Genomic DNA, 24,956 nt, shown 5'->3' with positions numbered 1-24,956 from the left:
CAGCATTTATCCCCGTATAATCAGTGCTCTCTATCTTAAGATAGCATAACTGTGACCATTTTTGTAACTTCCACACTGTGGAAGTAGTAGCAACCACAAATGGAACAACAATTAAAAGCAAGGAACGAGCATACAATATAAGGCATACAAGCGCAAGTGCTTTCTGTTTACTAAGGACGCATAGTATTATAATTCCTGTTTTTTGAAAAAGAAGAAACAAGGCTTGGTTAATCAAACAATTCATAGTGGGCTTATTTGCATTTTTACCAACTAGGGAGGACTTAGCCCCTCCCTTGCCAAAGAATCTGGGGTGGGACCTTTGCAGGTTTTCTTTTTAAACGTTATGCTCCAGGCAGCGGAGCAGAAAGGGTCTGTTAAGGCAGCTGGGATACAAGCAGCAGCAGAACATCTATTGCATTTCAAAATGCTTTTGCTTTCCTCTAAGCCTCAGAGATTTAGTCAACTTTTCATCAGCATTTTTCTTCAGAAGACAGGATACACCTTTTCCTCTTTCTAAAAGAAGGAACTGATCTGCCTGCAATCAGAAGCAACTGCTTTCAGTATCACAGTTTTTGCTACTTGATTTGTGATACATTTAGCGCAAGAATTCTTCACCGGAATTATCCACTTTCCTTGATGATGAAGAAAAGCTTGTAAGTAGCTACCCTGAGACTTTGCATGTATGTTTTGGTATGTTAAAAAGACAAGGAATGTAAATTTATGTTAGCAAATTTGTTGTATAGCTTTCTAAAAGGCTTCACAGCCGGGGGTGATTTGTGCAGTGGTTATGTTGCCTCTCTGTAGTTTGCTCTTGCAATATATATAAACAGACCTGTGCCATAAACCCTTCCTGTCATATGACATCTGATATGTGAAACTCTGAGTGATGCAACAAGCAAGGTATTCGTAAAGCAGAAATCTTTTCAATCTTAGCTGAATGACCAAGGCTTTCCCTATGTTTGTTTTTTCTCTGTGTTATCGGAGGAGGAAGAGAAGCTCATTACCAGAACAATTATTAACTGCCATTTCTGACTGAGCTGTGATAAGACAATTGAAATGTGCACCTTTATCATGCTGGGATCTTCATCTTGGCAAAACCATGTCAGCATCTTGGGACTTTCATGCCTAGATATCAGAATGCCTGAGATTTACTACATGATTACAGCTATTCACTAGCTTCTCGCATCGACACCATGCATGTAAGGCATACAATGTCACACCAAATATCACACTCATATTACAGTCACACCTTCCCCCAGAGAAGTCAGGGAAATCGCAGCTCTCTGAACAACTCTCTGTGCACTTGACAAACTACATTTTACAGGATTATTTGAGGAAAGTTGTGACTGTTTAAAGTGGTATAATGGTGCTTTAAATGTATAGTGTCAATGCGACCCATATTGTTATGACTTCTGCCCAACCACTCTTAATGGCTTATCCATGCTTTAAAGCTCTATGTCCGAGCACTTTTCTTTTTTCTTGCTTACTTTCTTTTTTGCTCTGGAGCCTTCCCAAAGAAAACCCGCTCTTTACTGCTGAATCAGAGCAAACAGCAATCCGTGGAAGACCCAAATTTCCATTTGGTGTGCTTCTGCTTTAAAGACTGTGCTTTTGTGAGGAAAGCGCCATGGTGGGGGGAAAAGAGAGTGCCTAGACACAGAGCTTTAAAGTGCAAACCTGTGTCTGGAAAGCACAGGGCAAAGGGTGAGTATGAATAAGCCCTTAGATTAAGCACCTTACTGGTCCATAATCAAGAATGATCATGGGGACGCAGGAAGCTGTCATGATATAGACTTAAGATTATTGGTCCCCAGCACCACCTGGAAATGCAAGGGATTGAACCTGCAAAGCTGTGGCACTAGGTGTCTCCAAGGCAAGGCAAGAAGTGAAGTAGCTGCACATAATTGTCAATGGATGTTTCATCAGTGAGTCTTATTAATTAGGACATGGTTTCCTTGGAGTTGGGGATCTTGGTGTGTTTGGATGTGGTACCCATGGCACTTGGCTGGAGCTATTCCCATATTGATCTTTCTCCAGATCTAATGTGGACCAGTGGATCTGTTGCATAGCAGGACTGCCTTTTTGCACCTACATCTGCTCTATTTGTGGATCCACAAATGAGGCAACTGGAACAAAGCCAGTGTAAGTCTCTCTCACCCAAAGGAAACCAGGCCAGTTAGAATTGGCCCAGAACTTTCCATTGACGGAGGAAGTGAGAAGCACATAACCATCTTTTTCTCTGCATGTACCAATTGCACTAGAGTGATAATTCCCAGTGGTACTTGCTTAGCAAGCGGACTGCCATTCTTCATTTTTTTTGCTTCACATGAGACTTACCAGAGTTGCTCATAAATAGCAAGGACATCTGTTGTTTTTCTAATAGTGTTGCATCAAATAATCTCACTCAGCTGATGGTAAGGATTATGTTGAACAATGCCTTCTCCATGCTGTCACCTCACTATCACCCCTAAATTTGCTCTGGAGGGTTCTCTAGTCCTTCTGGGCCAAATTTAGGGAGGGGTTCAAGGGACTGTGGAGGTAAATCACTGAAAACAAGTTCCCAGAATTCTCAGTGAAGAGGGAGTGGTTGTTAAACCGCTCTGCAAACTGTAGCTCTGTGAGGGGGACAGGAGTCTCCTAACAACTCTTACCACCTTTAAGAAGCCACAGCTCCCAGAATTCCTTGGGGAACTGATGACTGCTTAAAGTGGTATGATACTGCTTTAAATGTAGAGCGTGAATGTACAGTGTGTACAGGCTGCCCTGTGTCTTCCTTCTGTATGGAGGAGGTGATACAGTTTTGCCTACATAAGCAACAACACTTGGAGAATTGGGTTGTTGTCATTATTTTTAATGATTTTAATACTGGTTGTTTAAAATATAACACGAGGGGTGTGTGAAAGAAGCAATGTTGGCTCCCATTACCAAGAAGAATATTCCATCAAGAAAAGATAATAATAATCCAACCATCCTAATTTAAATGTATACAAGAATATAAGCTGTCCATAGGTCCAAGATTAATGATTAAAATAAATCCATTCAAATTTAGAAATAACAGTGAAATCCGACCTTGAAGTATAAGTCTCTTTGCAACCGCAATAGCTCGTCTGTGAGTTCCTACATCATAGGAATGTAGTTTAAAAGTGTGTGAACTTCTGTGGATATCAAAGATATTTCCAAAAGGAAGTTAATACAAAAAGCTGTTTCTGGCCAAAAGTGAGACACCACAGGGTACTGCAACATCATATGCTGCAATGAGACATTATCATCATTACATCACCAGTGTCTGTCTGAACCAACCCTTCCTGTAAAGACACTGCTGAGTTCAGTATACCCAAAACATCATTGTTGTTGCTCCTTAAGCACTTTGAGTATCCACTTTACAACATTCCAATAAATAATTATTTTTTAAAAAAACAGCAACTACAGGTTTAACTTTCTGTAATGTAGGGTTGCCATATTTCACAAAGTGAAAATCTGGTCAGAAAAGTTGTTGAGCTGTTTTTGCAAAATCGCAAAGAAACTGGACATTTTAAAGCTATTTTTGAGGAAAACGCAGGGGGAGGAGAGACACTGCCGACATTGGTTGCCATATGTCCGGATTTTCCCAGGCATTTGGCTGATTTCTGCCAGGAAACTACTTTCGACTGCAGTATTCCATGTATGTCCAGGAAATTCCAGACGTATGGCAACCCTATAATGATCCAATTATTCCCTCCACCAATGCAGCAGATTCTGAAGCTGACAGTCCATAAACAGGCACCAAAAGGTGCTGTCACTGAAGATATTACCATTCAGCCATGGTTATAGTCGTCCCTTTCTTCTTATAGTCGTAGACCTTAGGAACATCAGAAATAGAAAAACAGAGGTGCTTGGAGAATTAAGTTGGAAATATAAAAAAATTATGTCTCCTTTTAGCACTCCTGTAAACATTCTGAAAATAGCAAGGATGTGGAAGGAGATGTGCAGAGGTATCTTTTTGTAACACCTGGAGGCTGATTTGCTAGGGCAAATAGGCCCATCAATCTCAGTCTGTCATTAGCCAGCCTCTACCTGTCTGCTGTTCTTACATTCACTCCAGGGGGTGGTACTGAATGTCAACTTCCTCCTCCTAAGTTTCAGTATTCCTGTTTTTGAGCTCAGTAGGACAAAGGCAAAACAAGAGTTAGTTGCCTCTATTTTTCATTAGCACTGTCTCCAGCTACTGTTGGCATCTCTGCTTTATGCACTACCAGGGCTCAACCACACTTCCGCTTGTCCCATTCCTAGAAAGCACAGGTCCAATAAATTTTTCACTTGCCCTGCATCTTTTCCAGGGAAAACCCACCCTTTAGCCCTAAATTGGAGAAAACTCAAATTGCCTTTGGTCCGATTGAGCGCTAAAGAGCAGTTTTCCCTGGGGGAAACCAGCAGGATAAGTGGAAGTGTGGATAAGCCCTTGATCTCAATGGGTCCCAGCCACCACTGCCTTTGTTTGGTGGGGGTGTGCATGCGTTTTGCATTAAAAGAGCTTTGAAGGGAAGAAGGATCTGGGTAAATAGCTTGCCATCTTTTCATCCATGGAAGCTGCATGCAGATGGTATAATGAAGTGGGCTTGTGGTTGTGCCTGCTAGTCCTGGACCCTTGCATTAAGTTATAGCATCTATGAGGAGGGCAGATGTACATGGATACCAATGTCCAACATGATGGATTGTTTGATGTCTACATTGCAAATTATGTGGTGTAAAGATCACATCATTCCTTCCAAGCCCCTCCTTTGTGAGGGTTTATCATGAGTTACTGACATTCAGTTAATACAGTATCTGTATTTTTGTTCTATTATGGTACAACTTTAACTGAGTTTGTAGTGCTTTTAATTTTGGGGCATTGGATGCAAAAAAAGTATAGATATAGATAAAGAAGCAATGTATGCAAAGTGTTCAAGGAGGTGCGGCTAGCAGGCATGATTACTTCACTCCTCATATTGATTATGCAGGGCTTTACAGGGGATTTAAATTTGCCCAGGAAGACATCTTTAGAACAATCCATCCCACAATTATATATATATATATATATATATATATATATATATATATATGCACCCATGTTTAACTCTCCCATTGAAACAGCCAATGAGACTTGAGGATGTTGAAATTTAGGCTTGAACTTGCCCTTTTTTCCGGTGATAACCGAGTGCATTTCCCCAAGAAGCAAGTTAGTTCCTCAGAAAGGCATGTGAAGGGCAAGTTCCTCTTACATGAACTTAGGAAACCATCTTACATAAAGTCTGACCATTAGTCCATCTAGTTCAGTATTGTTGACACTTGGGCTTATCCACACTTCCTTTTGCCCCACTGCTTTCCCTGGGGGGAAACAGCACTTTAGCACTCATTCAGAGCAAACAGCAATTCAGGTTTCCTCCCGATCGACGTTTGCTCCAGTTTAGAGCTAAAGAGCAGGTTTTCCCTCAGAAAGGAACAGGGCAAGAAGGAAACCGCTTGGATCTGTGCCTAGAAAGCATGGATCAAGTGGAAAACCACCAGGCTGTCCTTTCTAGGCATGTGATAAGCAGAAGTGTGGATGAGCCCACTGATTGCCAGAAGCAACTGATAAGATTTCACATAGAGGTCTTTCCAAATCCCACCATATTGGCAAAAAAAACTGTGGTATAAACAATAAATCTTGGGAAGATGAATGCTATTTGATTTGGTGGTTCCCATGTGCGGGAGACAGGCAAGTTACCCATTCTGTATGAGAATGTGCTCCCTCTGAAGGAGCAGGTACGTAGCTTGGGGGTACTCCTGTATACGCTCTCTGCCCACATGTCCTCTGTGTCAGGAGCACCTTTTACTATCTTTGTCTGGTTTGCCAGCTGCAGAGATATCTGGGCATGGATAGAAGAAGAAGAAGAAGAGTTTGGATTTGATATTTCGCCTTTCACTCCCTTTCAGGAGTCTCAAAGCGGCTAACATTCTCCTTTCCCTTCCTCCCCCACAACAAACACTCTGTGAGGTGAGTGGGGCTGAGAGACTTCAAAGAATTGTGACTGGCCCAAGATCACCCAGCAGATGCATGTGGAGGAGCGGAGACACGAACCCGGTTTCCCAGATTACGAAACTACCGGTCTTAACCACTACACCACACTGGCTCTCCAGGATAGCCTGATCACTGTGGTTTGTGGGCTGCTAATTGCAAGGCTGGATTACTGGATTGTGGGACTGCCCTTGGAACTGGTGCAGAAGCACTTGCTGGTGCAGAATGCAGCAGCCATAATGCCGATGGGATAACGTGGTCAACAATATGCATCACCATTGTTAAAACATCTGCACTTCTGAGCCAGGTTCAAGACCCTTGTATTAATAAACAAAACCCTAAATAACTTTGGTCCAAGATATCTTAGGGACCTCCTGAAGCCTAATATCCCAGCTCAATCTCTATGATCTTGTATGGGAGCAATGCTGGCTGTGCACTGAGTTGGCGAGGCTCACGTGATACTGACATGAAATTGAGTTTATATGGTCATTGACCGAGCTCTGTGGAATGCTCTTCCAATACAAACTAGGCAGGTATTTTCTGCCTAGACCTTTAAACATTTGCAGAACACTTTTCTTTAGTGCCAGGCTTATGCAGGCAATTCAGGTGGGCACTTTCGGTAATAGTTAGTTGGTGATCTGGTTGGTTTTTACAGTATTTGGTTTTTTAAAAGTGGTTTTTATTTGTGTGTGTGTGTGTGTGTGTGTGTGTGTGTGTAATTGTTGTAAACCATTTTTAAAAATGAAATTGTATTTTTATAAATACATACCAGGAGATGTCCCCTTCTTCATGTGCTCCCTCCTCAAGAGGTCAGGAGGGTGACAACATGAGAACGGGCCTTCTCTTTCGAGGTCCATTAATTGAAGTATGGGAAAGGTATAAAAACCTGCTGGAGCCTAAAGTTCCACACTGGTTATCACCTCTTGAAATGTTAAGTGTGAAAAAGATTAATATGAGAAGTAACTGGGTAATATACAGCCAATTATTAATTAAGGAAGGGGGGAAATGGAGATTGAAACCTTACGGGAAGGTTAAAGAATTAGTATTTGATTGGTTACAGTATTTCCAAATAAATGCAATGTTTATAAAAGATAGTAAAGAAAGAGGATATGCGGATAAAGACTCCAAATTCCAGACGGAAATTATAGACAATGATGTGAAAATTTTATCTAAAATGTATAAGATGTTGTTAGATTGGAATTTAGTAGATGAGGAAGTCAAGTCCGTCATGATTCACTGGGCTAGAGATGTGGGCCATAGTATACAATTCGAAGACTGGGAAAAACTCTGGAAAGATGGATTAAATTTTACAGCATGTACGACAATAAAAGAAAATGTCATGAAGATGTTTTATAGGTGGTATATAACACCTACAAAACTATCAAAAATGTACAAGGTTTGTAATAAGTGCTGGAAATGCAAAGACAAGGAAGGCTCCTTTTACCACATGTGGTGGGAGTGCAGAAAAGTGAAAGAATTCTGGGAAAAAATATATAGTGAACTCAAGAAGATTCTAAAATAAACGTTCTTAAAGAAACCAGAAATCTTCCTATTGGGGATTTTAGGGAATGAGATACAAAAGAAGGATTGTAAATTTGTGTACTATGCGGTCACAGCAGCAAGGGTAACGCTAGCCCAGAAGTGGAAACAGCAGGAAATACCAACGGTGGATGAGTGGAGAGCAAAATTATTAGACTACGCGGAGTTGGATAAATTGACAGGAAAGATTAGATATTTAAGAGACCAAAAGTTCATTAAGGATTGGGGAAAATATGTAGACTACCTGGAATATATAAGTGAGGGTCAAACAACGTTAAGGGGATTTAAAGAAGCATTGTGAAAGACGAAGAGTTATTGACTAAAGGGAATAGAAGAGAGAGAGAGATATATTGTCAATACAAGCCAGGAAATGCGTAATTTTAATTATTACTACGAATGATTTACGGATAAGTTGAAGGAAGTCCTATAAGAGATGGAAATGTGAAATTTTTGATGTGAATTATGTAATGTGTATGTTTTTTCTTTTTTTCTATTTTTTTTGGCTTATTTATTATTTGTAAATCAATAAAAATTTACAATGGAAAAAAAAGAGAACGGGCCTTCTCTGCAGTGGCTCCCCGTCTGTGGAATGCTCTCCCCAGGGAAGTTCGCCTGGCGTCTTCACTATACACCTGTAGGCACCAGGCAAAAACGTTCCTTTTTAACCAGGCCTTTGCCTGACCTGTTCTACATCCTATAGCCTTTTTAAAATGCTAGCTCTTTTTAGGGGGGGTTCTATTGGGTTGTCGTTTGTATTTTGATTTTATGTATGTGATCCTTTATGTGAACCACCCTGAGACCTTCTGGTATAGGGCAGTATAGAAATGAAATAAATAAATAAATAAATAAATAAATGTCAGGGATTGAACCTGGGACCTTCTGCATGAAAAGCAGAAGGTGTTTATTATGGGATGGGTGCTGATGCATGCATTTTTTTTCACAGTATCTACACAATGCCATTGGCATCAGAATGTCAGCCCTCATCCCCTAAATTTATTCCTGATTCTCCCTTTCCTTTGAAAATCCAATAAGACATAAAATCATGTCACCACAATCACCAGCTTGTAATATCCAAATGACTTATTTTCAATATTAAGCTCCCAGCTGGAAGCACCCAAAGTAAATTAGATGGAACAGGATAGGTAAGGAAATGTAAGTCTGAAGAGTTGCTAACATGAAAGAATTATCTTGAAAATATACAAATATAAAAAATACAGTCTGATAAGGTTAAATGTAATGAATAACTATATTGTAATGGTCTGATGGTCAAATAATGAAATTTCAGAGAAGGTTTGGGAGAAAGAGTACATTTTATGATATCAAAGATACGTCTACTGGGAAACTTTTGCAGAATAACAGCTAGATGGCACACGGCAGTTGAAAGAGATATGACTCGTTGGAAATGTAAACATTGTAATACACACAGGATTGGATAGTCTGTGAAAATATCCAGTTATTCAAATGTTTGGGGTTCAGAGATTGAGGAAGATCAAGGAGAAGAACAGAAATCTATTCGACTACATATGGGCAGAACTGGGACAGAAAAGAAGAATTATATTATTAAATGACTGATGGTATAAAAACTATGGGCTTGTCCACACTTCTGCTTGTCCTGTGCCTTAAAAACATGGGTTCAAGAGCTTTCCCACTTGTCCCACACTTTCTAGGCATGAGTCCATGCAGTTTTTCATTTGTCCCGCCACTTTCCCTGGGAAAACCCACTGTTTACCCCTGAATTGGAACAAACATCAATCCACAGAAACATCTTTTGCCATTTGTTCTGACTCAGCAGTAAACAGCCAGTTTTCCTGAAAGAAAGCAGTGGAATAAGCGGTGGAATAAGCAGTGTGGACGAGCCCTATAAGTTGGTCGTCTCTGGGGAAGTTAGAAATACCAAAAGTAAAGGAATTTCACTACAGATTTGTATAAATATTAAGCTATCTTTAGCTCCGATTCCTGCATTGCAGGGGGTTGGACTAGATGGCTCTTGAGGTCCCTTCCAGCTCTACAATTATAGGATTCTTTAAAAAGACGTTATGAACATAAGACCAGCCGTAACTAGGCACCCAGGGAAACCAGCATAATAAAACCAGAGGTGACTAACCTGTGACCCTGGATTATAAATTCTGTGATCCCACACCCTGGACCATCCTGGCTGGGTCTGATAGGAGTTGTAGTCGAAGAATGCATGGAGAGCCCCAGGTCCCGTCCCCCCCCCCCGCCCACTGAGACAGACCCTATCCTCAATCAGTGATTACCCATTATGAGGGCAATTTGGAACTTCCGTGTTTGCAGGACTCCACTGTGGCACAATACCACTGAATACCAGTTTCTGGCAGGTGCACAATGAGAACAGCTATTGCCTTTAACATAGTGATGGGAGACTGGGACACCTGTAGCCCTCTAGATGATGTTGGATTACAACCAGTGCTTTTTTCTGGGGGTATTCAAAGGCACCCAATACCAACACACACACACACCCACCCCGTGATGCAATGACTTCATGGTGAGTACTAGCGCCTTTTTTTCCTTTTCCTTTTAAAAAAAGCACTGATTACAGCTCCCATTATCCCTAACCATTGGTCATGCTGGCTGGGACTGATGGAAGTTGGAAACCTCTTCCGAGCTGAAACCTTACAAACCCTCCTAGCCAGTAAAAGCCCTATACGACCACAGTATCTTTACTGGAAAAACTATCTGGGAGAAGAAGGTGTTTGCCTTCACATTAAAACACTTCCTATCACTGCAACCGAAGAAAAGTTAGCTGTTGTTTGTATGATTTTTGTTATCATTACCTAGAAATTCCGCTGATTTTTATGAGGCCATAAAAATGGCCTCATATAAATGGAACCAGAGAACAGATAATGTAGAATAGCTTTCATAGCTCCACCACCGAAGATATCTACCGTATATACTCGAGTATAAGCCGACCTGAATATAAGCTGAGGCACCTAATTTTAGCACAAAAAACTGGGGAAACTTATTGACTCAAGTATAAGCCAGTTCACCACACCACAAACCTGGTGGTGGCGGCAGTGGAGGAGGAAGAAGAACAAGCAGCCCGAAAGGGCTCCTTTCGGGCTGCTTGTCCCTCCACCGCCGCCTCTGCCGCTCACAAGAGCATAGGAGCTGTGGTTGGGAGAGGCACAGCGCAGCACAGCGCCTCTCCCAACTGCGGCTCCTGTGCCTACGTTTGTGAGAGGCGGGTGGCGCTGGCAGGACCAGCAGCAAGAAAGGGCTCCTTTCAGGCCACTCGTCTCTCCGCTGCTGCTGCCCAACTCGAGTATAAGCTGAGGGGGGCTTTTTCAGCATAAAAAAATGTGCTGAAAAAGTCGGCTTATATTCAAGAATATACGGTAAGTTAATACGCGCAGTTAGACACTACCCTTCTAATACTCAAAATGAATATTATTCCCAGATTCATTTTTATCCTGAGAGGACTTCCAGTTTTTATATCTGGATCATCTTAAAAAGAAATAAATTCCTTGTTTAGGAAATGCCTTTGGGGCTCAGCAACACCAAGAATATCCTTGCAGAAAATGAAGCTATAAATTAAAGAAGACGGTTTTGAAATCCCAAATTTGGAATTATATTGCTATGCTTACCTACTGTCAAGTACTAAATTTAGGAATCCCACTGTTGGCCCTAATTTTCCAATGTGGGCAACCCTAGAATATATGTACATAGCACCTTTGATTGGTTGGTTGGACAATATTAGCATTGAAATATTTGAAATCTCAGATGACTCTGGAAACAATTAAATCGCTTAGAAGAATATGGAATATAAAGTAAAGGGTAAAGGGACCCCTGACCATTAGGTCCAGTCGTGGCCGACTCTGAGGTTGTGGCGCTCATCTCGCTTTATTGGCCGAGGGAGCCAGCATACAGCTTCCGGATCATGTGGCCAGCATGACTAAGCCGCTTCTGGCAAACCAGAGCAGCGCATGGAAACGCCGTTTACCTTCTCACCGGAGCGGTACCTATTTATCTACTTGCACTTTGATGTGCTTTTGAACCGCTAGGTTGGCGATGTGGCAAGGACAATGCCTCTCTGAAACAATTTATGAATGGGTTGCTTATAGGTGCAGACTCTGTAAGGATAAATACGATAACATTTGGAATGAATTTATACAAAATGTAGTAGGCTATTAGCATTTAAAGGTAAAGGTAAAGGGACCCCTGACCATTAGGTCCAGTAGTGACCGACTCTGGGGTTGCGGTGCTCATCTCGCTTTATTGGCCGAGGGAGCCGGCGTACAGTTTCCGGGTCATGTGGCCAGCATGACTAAGCCGCTTCTGACGAACCAGAGCAGCACACGGAAATGCCGTTTACCTTACCGCTGGAGTGGTACCTATTTATCTACTTGCACTTTGACGTGCTTTCAAACTGCTAGGTTGGCAGGAGCAGGGACCAAGCAACGGAAGCTCACCCCGTCGCAGGGATTCGAACCGCCAACCTTCTGATCGGCAGGTCCTAGGCTCTGTGATTTAACCCACAGTACCACCTGCGTCCCTCATTTACATAAGCACTAATACCAATTTATTCAAAAATGTATGGGAATGTCGTATATTGCTCTATTTTTTGTATATTTTTGCTTTTATATGTTGTTCACTTTTCCTTCTTCTTTTTCTGTATCCCTTTATTTCTTTTAATGGAAATCACCTTAATAAATTATAAATATTAAAACCATCCTTCAAACACTGTGGGATCCACTGGCTGAAATCTCCACAGTGTGAGAGGTTTCACTTAATCTAGAAAATGCAGTTAGTGCACAACACTGCGCCACGGTTGCTGACAGAAATAAGAACCTTTCGGCATATAACACCTCTGCTTGGAGATCTGCACTGGTTCCCGATTTGTTTCAGGACCACATTCAAGGTGTTGCTGTTGGTATACAAAACCCATCATGTGTACTTGCAGGATTGCCTTGCCCCATATGTGCCCACTTGACCCCTTTGATCTGCAAAACTAGCCCTGATACAGGTGCCACTCATTCCGCAGTTATAAGAAATTGGTCTTTTGGTGTGGCAGGTCACACTGCCTGCCTGTAGATGTGAGACAGGAGCCTTCACTGCACTCTTTTCTGTGCCTGCTTTAAACATTTTGCTTATGCAAGCCTATCCACCCAGGCAGATGTTGACGTGCTTTAGCCTTTCCTTGCTGCTAATTTTATTTATCTTTATTTATCTTTAATTTGTTTTTGTTGCTTTTCATGTTGACAGTTTTAATACTTCCTGTAAAGCGCTTAGCGGTTTAACTGCAATCAAGTGGTGTAGCAATTTTGTTAAATAAATAACCATATATATAATTTGGCTAAATATTGTTGTGGACCAGAGTCCTGGTTTCTCTGTTTCTCTCTCACTGTCTCTCTCTCTCTCTCTCTCTCTCTCTCTTCTGTGTAGAAGAGAGTTCAAGGAGACATTCCAGCCAAGGAAGGTGCAGAGCAGGGATGGTGAGGGGTGTGGCTTAGGGAGGGAATGCCGAGGGCTAGATAGAGTAGCTTGAGGGTCCACATTTGGTCCCTGTGCCTGAAGTTCTCCACCCTTGCAACAGGTGGATAGGATTAGGAAAGATAAGTGTGTGCAAAGAATATGTATAAGAGTGTGTGAGAGAGAGGAGTGATGTTAGATGGTGAACAGGACTTCTTTTAGTACTAAAAAAAGGTAAAGGTACCCCTGCCCGACAGGGCCAGTCGTGACCGACTCTAGGGTTGCGTGCTCATCTCGCTAAAGAGACAGGGAGCCGGTGCTGTCCGAAGACACTTCTCGGTCATGTGGCCAGTGTGACAAAGCTGCTCTGGCGAGCCGGCACCAGCACCGCACACGGAAACGCCGTTTACCTTCCCGCTATAAAGCGGTCCCTATTTATCTACTTCCACTCAAGGGTGCTTTCAAACTGCTAGGTTGGCAGGAGCTGGGACCGAACAACAGGAGCTCACCCCGCCGCGGGGATTCGAACCACCGACCTTACGATCAGCAAGTCCTAGGCACTGAGGTTTTACCCACAGCGCCACCCGCGTCCCTCTTTTAGTACTAAGAAGTAGTTATTTCCAATACATCGTTGGTAAGGCCAGGGGCAGATTGGGGGCTGTGCCAGTGGTGTCCATGCACCCAGTTCTGAGCCAAGAGGGCACTGTTTCAAACCCAGGTTAGTGAGGCTTTGTGCTTTGGGAAGGAAGTGTGAGGCTCTGATAGAGTCCTAGAAACCTCCTTCCTCCTTCTCAAAGACTAGGTAGCACTTTCCTGGTTTTGGGAGGCAGGTAGGAGGGCTCTAGGACCCTCCCATAACCTTGCATCTCCTTCCCAAAACACAGTGCCCCCTTACCTGGCATTGCACAGGGCACCATTTACTGAAGTCTGCTACTCGTAGAACAGAGGGCCTGATCCACACATAGTGTGCCGAGCTATATCCCATTGGCACCCTGTTACTCAGACTAAGCCCTGACAACAAAGACCAGAATGCTGTTCCCCTCTGAAAGTCAACTTAAATTTGCTTCTATAGATATAAATTAGCATGTGGAGATTTTATGCAAAATTGTCTTTTTATGCAAAAAAGTCTGTCAAGTACTTAGCTATGAGCTGTTCAGCACTGGAGCCAACTGCCCCTGGGAGGTGCTGAGCCCTCCTTCACTGGAGGAATTTAAGGAGATGTTGGACCATCTGCCAGCGATGACGTAGCTGCATTTTGAATTGCAGGTCCTGCACTGAGCAAAGGGCTAGGGCTGGTTGATTTCCAAGATCCTTTTTGTGAAAATAGGGTTGCCATATTTTGAAGAGCAAAAAAGAGGGCGCATTTGACAACTTCTACTTTTAACTATTGATAGCTGTGCCGACTCTCATTTTAAATACCCATGAAGAAAAGAGAGTGTCCTGGAAAAAGAGGGCATATGGCAACCACTCTTTCCAGAGCGTAGGTATTCATGCATCTGCCTCAGAGGCCATCACATGAATTCATTCAGACAAGATTTAGGTGTGGGAAATGAAGCAACTAGCATAGGTCCAAACCTGATGACTTACAGGTTATTTACAACTCTCTAATTCTATATAGGCCACCCAGACAAAGATGCACAGACCATGCCTCCATTTGTTGGGAAGTACTTTGAGAAACAGAATTGCTCTGCCTTTGAACAGCTGCATGTGAACTTTCTGAGTGGTGAAAATGACAACCATCTCAGGCACAAGTGCCTAGTGCCTATTGGGATTGGTAAAATGCCAAGAGTAGGCGGAGCCAGAGCCAATGACAGGCAGGCCCAACTAATCCTAGTGAATTGTCTCTGTCCATAAAGGATGGCTACACTAAGACTACGGAGGAGGAAGCTGGCAGGCAGTACTGGACTGGTTGTAGATAAGGCAAGCAGGTGGGAGGAGCTTGCTGAGGACTAACTGAGGTGTCCCATTCACCCTAATGGATCAGCCTCTACTGCCAGGTAATGGCTCTTCAGGGTGACTTGCATAGAAGAAGAGACAAGTTTTTAGTCCATTTATCAGCTCTGGCTGCATAAATGTTCCTACTCTCCCACTTCTAAAATTCCTTCCACGTCATATCCCTCTTCTGCTCTCAGAAAGCCTGTTAACCTTCACACGGCCTGTCCTGCTTGGAAATTTATAGGCTGATTGGGAAGAGGTTTCAGAGAGTGCTCAACTTCTGTGGAATCTCAGGGGCAAAGGGCACATAGCCTACTGAGAGGATGCTTGAAAAGCCTCTGATATATGATTCAGCTTCTGTGTTTGTTGGATTGAGGCCACCAAAGACGTAAACAGCAACTGAATTTCACATCATAGGCATGGACAGTTATAGACATGAGGGGAGGCTACGCATGTTTCTGGGCATGCTTTCCCACTGAAAGGATTTACAGTTGTTGCAAGTTATTTTCTCAAGTAAACATTTTCAAGAACAGCTCCAGGGACATTTCTCTCCCTCTGTCATTTTGGCCAGAACTTTGCATACCTTGAGCCACAGAACCACTCTCCTAACATGGGCATCATTGCAGCTTACCTGAATGGGGCTTAAGTGGGACAGATTGGGGCAATCTCAAATCATGCAGCTGATCCAGTAGGAGCACTGGATTCTATACACCAGTGCATCCACACTGGACCCAACTTCTCACCTGTCTGTCACCTCTCTCTCACTTCCCAGCTCAGTCCAATCTAATATTTATATTAGAAGTCACTTTGACCACCCATAAAGATGCTTCTTTTTTATTGTTCTGCGCTTAGTTATAATTCTTCTTCTTCATTTCTATTCTTTGTATAAATCACCAAATACTTTATTATTAACCACTGGTATGAAAATGGTTTTAGCTTCATTGTAAAATATATTTATTATACTCTGCTTCAAAGTGAAGAACACAGTGGGCTTATATCAGAGTTTAAAACTAAGTTACAAAAATAAAATCAGGCTGCAGATAACAACAATAATAGATGATATCAGTTAACAAGTGGAAATTAACTAGCAGAAATAAATTATGATATGGTAAAATGCTCCACTTAGTGAGTGGAGCCAGGAAGGTTTTTAAAACTACCAGGAAATGTTTTGTAGTTTTTCCCCCCTAGATAAGTTCCTGATAAAAACTAGGGTGGTTTATGCAAATTTATTGAATCTCAGACTTAATTTGAGTCATATCTTGTCACAGTTTAGACCTGTATCATTTTAACAGCCTCAGGACTCGACTGGGGGTGGGGGCATCTGTCCTACTTTACATAAGAACATTTGTTGTTGTTGTTTAGTCGTTTAGTCGTGTCCGACTCTTTGTGACCCCATGGACCAGAGCACGCCAGGCACTCCTGTCTTCCACTGCTTCCCGCACTTTGGTCAAACTCATGCTGGTAGCTTCGAGAACACTATCCAACTATCTCGTCCTCTGTCATCCCCTTCTCCTTGTGCCCTCCACCTTTCCCAACATCAGGGTCTTTTCCAGGGAGTCTTCTCTTCTCATGAGGTGGCCAAAGTATTGGAGCCTCAGCTTCAGGATCTGTCCTTCCACTCAGCACTCAGGGCTGATTTCCTTCAGAATGGATAGGTTTGATCTTCTTGCAGTCCATGGGTCTCTCAAGAGTCTCCTCCAGCACCATAATTCAAAAGCATCAATTCTTCGGCGATCAGCCTTCTTTATGGTCCAGCTCTCACTTCCATACATCACTACTGGGAAAACCATGGCTTTAACTATACGGACCTTTGTTGGCAAGGTGATGTCTCTACTTTTCAAGATGCTGTCTAGGTTTGTCATTACACATAAGAACATAGGAAGCTGCTATAGACCATTTTAGACTTTGGGTCCATCTAGCTTAGTATTCTCTACACTGACTGGCAGAAGCTGTCCAGGATTTCAGGCAGGGTTCACTCCTGGCCCTACCTGGAGATTTCAGGGATTAAACTGGGGGGGGGGGGGTCTTCTGCATGCAAAGCAGGTGCTATACCACTGAGCTATGCTCCTTTCCCCTACTTCAGAGACAGCAATGCTCTGGAATGGCTGTCAAAGTCCAGGTCCAAATATAAAGAACCCTAAATAATGAGAGCAGAAGCCTTGAAGTTGCCCATCACCTGAACAGCAGACCGAGTAGGCACACAGCTCACCTGGCTACAGCCTTCCTCAGCCCAACTAGGGTATGATACAATCCCATTGAGCCTCTGCATGCCCCCCCCCCCAGTCATCACTCAAGATTTCTAGGATTGGGCGGGAGATCTTTCAGATCAAATGATATGACTTCGGGGGGGGGGGGAATGACTAGGTTCCAGCACCACTCCTTTTCAAAGTAATGCTCTGGGTATCCTCCAAGAAATGCATAACTACAAGCAGAAACAGGAATTCCGGCGAGGAATTCCCTGGTTGCATTGTGGTCAGAGCAATTGTCTCCTCTCTTTCAAAAAGGCAGGTTTTTGTTTTACTTTTAGTGGCAGATTTAAGGGTATACACTCTGAAATTTTGCAACAAGGCCGCTCCAGACATCCTTTTTTTTTTTTAAACTGCACACTCATGATGATTTGTGTCCATGATGCTCTTGGGGTGGCCACATGCAACTCTGCTTTCAATACTGTTTGTGCCTGCAAAGGTTTTGGGTTATTCACACTGCCTCATTTCCAGACAATGCATATCATATAACTTCCTGCAGAAATCCCATAACTTTTTATATCACAAACGAGATGGTCCATCCTGTTTAGCTGCCTGAGGCAAAACAGGAAGGCGCTCCCCAGCCTCTGCTGAAGCCTCACGTACTGGGGTTGTGCAGTGGTGGCTTCTGATGAGGTCTCATGAGATTTCCACAAGACCTTGCCTGAAGCTGCTGCCATGCAACCCCAGCGGCTGCAAGGGTGGGGTGTGCCCACGGAATCCCACCCCCCCCCAAGGTGACAGCTTCAGTCCCCCTCACAGGCCACAAACATTCTAATTTATTTCTGATCTGCTCTGGTTGTGCTATAGCCTCTCCAGTCTGTAATCATAGAATTGTGAAGTTGGAAGGGATCCTGAGGCTCTTCTAGTCCAACCCCCTGCAATGCAGGAATATGCCACTGTCCCATATGGGGATCAAACCTGCAACCTTGGCATTATGAGCAGCACGCTCTAACCAACTGAGCTATCAGGAGTAGCATTGGGGAAGCATCACAGAACAAACGAAAGCAGAATAAATCCATTACCAGTGCACTATCATTATGTCAAGAACATGATGCAATAAAACACCAGTCTGGAAGGGCCCAAAGTGGTGGTGCAGAGTAATTGTACCTCTGTGATGTGTGACCATTCTAGGACTGGTGCAGGCAATGCATCTCAGATGATGCTATCTCTTTCCCTCTGTCAAAACCTAGTTCTCTCTCTGAGAATGTGTGTTCTCTCAGAGAATCAGAGTGCCCAGCTGCCTTCCCTTCATGGGCAGCAATTCTGCCCACACTTACCTGGGGGAGAAATCACATTGAACTTGATAGGACATACTTCTGAGTAAGCCTGTACAGGATCACTATTTTCATTTCCCCAAGTAGCAGAACAATTAGAAATAAATACCTTGGGTCGTGTCTAAGTAGATGCGCTCTTCCTTCTCATGGCAGCTTGTGGTTTTGGTTTGGCTTCTGCCTGTGCAAGTCTTCATCTGATTTCTTCGAAATGGTGCATAAAGTCTGGAGTAAGGGGGCATTATTGGCAGTGCCTTATTTCTATGAAAAATGGTGTCACTACACACCTTACCCCCCATCTCCCCCACCATCCCGTCGCTGTTTGCTTGTACTCTCTCTGCCACCATCCCACCACCACTGCTTGTCCACCTCCTCCCTCCCTTCCCCCTGCTTCGACCACCACCACCGCTTCCCAGAGCTGATTTGGTGTGACCCTTTTACAATCGCCAAAACACCTTCCAAGAAGGTGCCTGGCGATTGTAAAAAGGTCGTGCCAAAGCACCTCTGCTCCCTTTCTGTGATGTTTTCAGATCACTTCCAGGTTCACTGTGATGTGCACGTTTGCACACATATCAGATGCACCTCAAATAGTTTCTGCATCTATCAGTAACTCTCAGTAATAAGAGAGTCAATGGTCTCAGGTTGCACAGTCTAAAAGTCTCAACATAAAAGAAATGGAAATTGAGAGGGAGGAGGAAAAATGAATATTCAAGGAACTAGCTCTTAGTCACCAAATTCTTACAAGTGTTCTGTCTGGTAAGGGGTGAGGGAGAAAGCTCTTTGGTGCTGGTGCTTCTTTGGCCAATAGTTGGGCCCAGGCTGATCTTCCCCTTGCTGTGATATTCTTCCTGGGAGGCAGGGGGTTTAACTCCCCAGGGGCCTTTCGCCCCCTGGATGACGGCACAGGCCAGTGTGTTCTGATTTTCAGCTCTGCAATCCCAACTGGTGCACATGGATAACAGGTTTCCAATAAAGCCTTAAACATCTTTATGCAGAAGTGAGTCCTGCTATTTTCAATGCAGCTTACTCCCCCACTCCCAGTAAACTGTGTGGTGGAAAAATCTGTGCACAAGGCAAAATCAGACACTGTTTTATCCGTTTTCCATTTTATCAGGTTCCCAGTTTGGCAGTGAATGAGAGCTAGCTGCTAGTATTAAAGCCTTCCCAACAGAGCCAGCCACTCACCGGAAAAGGATACAGTAAGTTATTTTCATTGGTAAAGCAGTCCTCTCTTTAAGCAGGATCGCCCCCTTCTGGTAATCACATCATCTGCCATGCCAAGAGAAATAGTGAATAGGCAGATAACTGCGCAGGATACAAGGCTGAATGCATGAGCTTCTGTCCAGGGAATCTTCTGGGATAGATTAATATGTAAGTTCTGGCCTCTGTCCATTTAAATTTCTCTCAATTTCTCATTTTCCCAGTCTCAAGTTCGGTTTGCTAGATTTCATTATGGAAACTCATGAGCATTTTAGCATGCATCTCTCTCCATATGCACATTTTTGTATGCAATTTTGTCTAATATACACCTTTTTGCAAATAATATTTTCCCTAATACAATGCATTTTTGAAAGTTAAGCAAAGTGTGTGTTGTTAATATACACTTTCCCCTATTTTTGTACATTTTGCATTTAGAGATCTGCATTGCAAAATTGAGAGATGTGCAAATTCTGATGGATAGCTGTGCTTAACTTTGTGTATTTTTAAAACTCTTTCTTTAAGAAAATGTGAATTGTGTAGGTTTCCATTAAAATGTAAAAATTTCCCTTTCCCAGCTTGTTGGACAATTGCTCAAACTCGCTTAGCAGATTTGCAACTCAGAACAGAACCAGTATTGGTATAATTCACTGGTCCAAAAGCAGTTTCAGAGAGCAATTCAGCCCTGCCCTGTGACCATTCATCATCAATAAAATGCCTGAATTTTGCTCAAATACCGTAATTATTAAATCAATAATTAAATACGGACACCTTCACATATTACAGAAGCAATAGTTTGAAATGGAAGACTAAGCTTCATTTTGAATTAAATTTCTTCTCCACACATGGAAGAAAATGCTTCCTTTAAGGTGGAGCTCGTATAAGGACATGTACTGAAGTAATTTGAATTATTTTAATTTGCTGCATTTTCTTAAGTGAAACATTTAAACGAAGGGGGTAGCTTTTGAAACCACCAGATGTTTAATTGATTGATCGAACTGATTATTCAGCTTGTTGTTGAATAATGGTTTCACAATTCTCCCTAACTTCTTCACATCCAGAGGTCACTGAAATAATATCTCTACCAGCTTGCTCAAATAACTGATGTCTCAGATCCGATTATTAATTTGCAGCTTACTAGCTCACTGGGAGCCCTGTAAAGCCATGTCTTTCAGCAGTTGCAAAAGTTGTATAAAAACACCACACTAATGCTGTTTCCCTTTCCTTTTTTCCCACCCCAACCCCACTGCAGGATCTGAGTTCAATTTGATGACTCGTGGCGAAAATATGCAGAGCAACATGACGACATGCAGTGCCACCATTGATGAATTCCGGAGTCAAGTGTACACTACGACGTACTCTATAATCTCAGTGTTGGGCTTATTAGGAAACGGCTTTGTGCTGTGTGTCCTTATAAGAACATTCCAGGAGAAAACAGCCTTCCAGATATACATGCTCAACCTTGCTACTTCAGACCTGTTGTTTGTCTGCACACTGCCTCTGCGGGTGGTATACTATGTCCACAAGGGCGACTGGTTCTTTGGTGACTTCCTATGCCGGATCAGCTCCTACGCCATGTACGTCAACTTGTACTGCAGCATCATGTTCATGACGGCCATGAGCTTCTTCCGCTGCATTGCCATTGTTTTCCCCATGCAGAACCTCAGGTTTGTAACTCGGAAGAAAGCCGTACTGGTATGTGGAGCCATTTGGATCTTTGTGACACTGACGAGCATACCATTTCTGCTGAGCGGCTCATACCTGGACAGTTCGAGCAACAAGACTAAGTGCTTTGAGCCCCCGCCAAGAGATCAGATGCTGAAGCTGGTGGTCCTCCATTATATTGCATTATTTATTGGCTTCATCATTCCCTTCACCACCATCGCCGCCTGCTACACCATGATCATAAGAACCTTGCTGAAAAATTCCCTGCAAAAAAAAGAAGCAGCCCGCCGGAAAGCCGTCTGGATGATTGTCATTGTCACCTTGACCTTCCTCTTGAGCTTTGCTCCCTATCATGTCCAACGCACGATCCACATTCATTTCATGATGGAAGGGGGTTCGCGTAATGAGGATACCCTCTACATGCAGAAATCTGTGGTGATAACGCTTTCCCTGGCAGCTTTCAATTGCTGCTTCGACCCACTTCTCTATTTCTTCTCTGGAGGCAACTTTCGCAAAAGGCTTTCTACCTTCCGAAAGGGGTCAGCCTCCAGTGTGTCGCAGGCACACAAGTTCAAGATGTCCTTAAAGAACTTTGAGGAGGAGCCAGCTAATGGGAAGGCACGAGAAGAGATGGGCTTATAGCCTTTGCAGAAGCTACCAGAAAATCCTGGCAGGGTGGGAAGCCAAAAGAGCTGGCACACTGCCATCTCTTAAGTTATCAACATGATGGTGCAAGGCAACCTGGAACTGGCATGACCTCTGGTGTCTTTCAGATACCTCTGTAGCAGTCATACCAATCTGAGCTGCATTATCCCATGTGTGTTGGTGGTTTAGCAGATGTGTGGGATGATTTGTCATATTTATTTGCCACATTTATGTCCCACCTTTTCTCCAAGCTCAAGGAAGTGTACATGGTTCTCTCTCCTCCTTCTGTTTTATCTACAGAGCAAACCTCCAAGGCATAGCTGTCAACTTTGGCCTTTTCTTGTGAGGAATCCTATTCAGAATAGGGGAATTTCCCTTTAAAAAAGGGAAACGTTGACAGCTATGCGAGTCCAAAGTAGATTAGGCTGAAAGATAGTGGCTGTCTCACAGTTGCCCAGTAACTTTGCATTGCAAGTAATCAATCAATCAATCAATATATCCTGGACTGCTTGTGCACAAGCATTTGTGTCCTTTACAGCTTGACTTGCAAACAAGTGGCCTTGTGGAGGCAATGCTAAAGAGTAAACAATGGCTAGATACTGCTTGTTCTAAGATAAAGGGACACACAGCACTTTTGAAGCACACACATCCCACCCACTCCCCAAAAATCTGGTCACTGTAGTTTACCCCTCACTGAGTTACAATTCCCAGTAACACTTAACCAACCACAGGATTATCTCCAAATTAAGGGAAATTAATTACTTCTTAAGTGTTGCAAAGTCACTATCACATCCTAGTGATCTGATTCTCAGAAAGATCATAGCTATAATTGGGTGAAGAAGGGTGAAGGTCCTCTGGAGAATGGGAAAGAGAAAAGGTATAGGAACCTGAGACCCCTGTTGGATAAGGACAGTGGGCCATCTAGCCAGCATCCTGTCCTCATTGTGGCCAACCAGATGCCTGAAAAAAGGACCTGAACACAACAGCAGTCTCCACTGCTTATGAGTCCTATGAACAGGCATTCAGGAACACACTGACATCATGGTTAGTAGTCATTGATAGCCTTGTCCTCCATGAAATTCTCTAATCTTCTTCTGAAGCCATCGAGATTGGTGACCATCACTACCTTAAATATGTGCTGTGTGAAGAAGTACAGTGGTACCTCAGTTTACAAACTTAATCCGTTCCAGAAGTCCATTCTTAAAGTGAGGTGCGCTTTCCCTAATAAGGCCTCCTGCCGCCAGTGCCCTTCCACCGTTCGGATTCTGTTGTTAGACTGAGGTAAAGTTCTCAAACCGGGACACTATTTCAGGTTTTGCGGAGTTTGTAAACCAAATCATTCTTAAACTGGACTGTTCTTAAACCGAGGTACCACTGTACTTTGTTTCAGAGGTGCCATCTTTTCAAGATGATTGAGGGGGCCCAATGTGATGTCCTGGCATCATGCATGTGACACCGCAGGGAGCCAAGGGGCAGAGCCAAATGCCCTCTGAACACTGAGGGGGCCTGGCCCCCTCACAAACAAAATAAACATTAGGGAGCCCCTGAAAGTGCCTCAACCTCCAGGAACTGGTGTCTATGTTTTGTTTAGTTTGTCCTGAATTGCCAGCATCAGTGGATGTTCCAAGTTCTAGAGTTAAGAGAGTGGGGTAAAAACCTTTCCCTATCCATTTCCTTTCCCTTTTCTACCTCCAGAGCATATATAGCAGGAAAGGGTTGTTTTAGATACACACACCAGTTTTAATCCCACCTTCCAGCGTACTTAGTATAAGATGTAAAGGACTTAAGTGGGGAACCTTTGGCCCTCAAGATTTTACTGAACTACAGCTCCCAACATCCCTGGCCATTGGCCAGGCTTGCTGAGGCTGATGGGAGTTGTAGTTCGACAGAGGGCTAAACATTCCCCACACCTGTCTTCGGTAGTCCAGTTTCCTCTTCTCACCTGCACTATCTTTCCCCTCCCTTTCAACAGGCACTTTGACATTCCATTATATCCTGGAGGCTGACAAAGCTTTCTCAGGTCATCAGTTTGTTTGTTTTTAAAAATGTTCTTATTAAATTTTAATTTACAAATGTATATGCTTCTGCATATCTAGAATTTCCACTGAGTATATAAGAACCACTGTCTTATTTCTTGAGTTGGTGTCAATGAGACTGCTTGCCAAGAAACTGATTAAACTGACTTACATTGTATATCAGGGCCGACCCACCCATCAGGCAAGGTGAGGTGACTGCAGATCCTGATTTCAATTTTTTCCCCTTCCTTGTTCCTGATGTAGATTTCCCTGGTGGGGAGGGGTTTGCCGTTTTGGGGGGCCATCTCAGCTGCCAAAATGTTTGGGGCCAGCCCTGGCTGAAATGCATGCACTATCTCCAAGCAGGTACCACAAAGCTATAGTGAGCTCTGATAGTGGTGCAGAAAAGAGAACTGGGAGGGCATGTTTAGACTTTTTAGCTAAGACCAAGGAGGCTCATGTTAGGAACATAGAATCACACTGAATCAGACCATCTAGGTGCAGCTAGTTAAGTATTGTCCCTCAAAGAACTCTGCAGGCTATAGTTTGTTATGGTTTACTAGGGATTGTAAACTCTGTGAGGGGTGAACTAAAGTGCCCACAATTCTGTAATGGAATGTATGCACTTCAAATGTGCTTTAGTTATAGTGTGCACTAGACCTGGTCTGAAACCCTGAAAAGCTTCTGCCAATCAGTGTTGATAATGCAAAGATAAATGAGCTATGTTTGAATCCTCTTCCCACACCCAAAGTTTAGTTGGCAAGGTTCTGCAGAATTTTCAGCATCCTTGTAAAATCTCAAGAGAGAGAGCAGGGGAGGAAAATGTCAGAGTGACCTAAATCTGAGTGAAGTGGGGCGGCTGGGGCGGGGGTGGGGGGAGAGAAAGAGACAGAAGAGAAACAGCCGGTAGGGAAATGCACACATTCCTTCAGCACTCAGGAGGTTATGGTGGAGCCGCAGCAGAAAATACAGCTCTGCTGGTGGACCAAAGTAAACAGGA

At 43.3% G+C, this 24,956-nt stretch overlaps 1 protein-coding gene across 2 annotated transcripts; it reads left to right on the top strand.

Annotated features, from left to right (window-relative positions):
- The first annotated feature begins 366 nt into the window (after positions 1–366).
- Positions 367–22,435, top strand: CYSLTR1 (cysteinyl leukotriene receptor 1). 2 transcript variants are annotated; one of them, XM_053374760.1, is made up of 3 exons: positions 367–653; positions 19,549–19,633; positions 20,884–22,435. In XM_053374760.1, the coding sequence occupies exon 3, from the start codon at positions 20,901–20,903 to the stop codon at positions 21,936–21,938; it is 1,038 nt and encodes a 345-aa protein (XP_053230735.1). In that variant the 5' UTR covers positions 367–653; positions 19,549–19,633; positions 20,884–20,900; the 3' UTR covers positions 21,939–22,435. The 2 variants fall into 2 exon arrangements, with proteins under 2 accessions (XP_053230735.1, XP_053230736.1); XM_053374761.1 differs by lacking the exon at positions 19,549–19,633.
- The last annotated feature ends 2,521 nt before the right edge of the window (positions 22,436–24,956 follow it).

This window comes from Podarcis raffonei, chromosome Z (genome assembly GCF_027172205.1).
Source record: "Podarcis raffonei isolate rPodRaf1 chromosome Z, rPodRaf1.pri, whole genome shotgun sequence".
In the NCBI taxonomy this organism is placed as follows: domain Eukaryota; kingdom Metazoa; phylum Chordata; class Lepidosauria; order Squamata; family Lacertidae; genus Podarcis; species Podarcis raffonei.
This window is presented reverse-complemented; position numbering and strand designations above follow the sequence as displayed.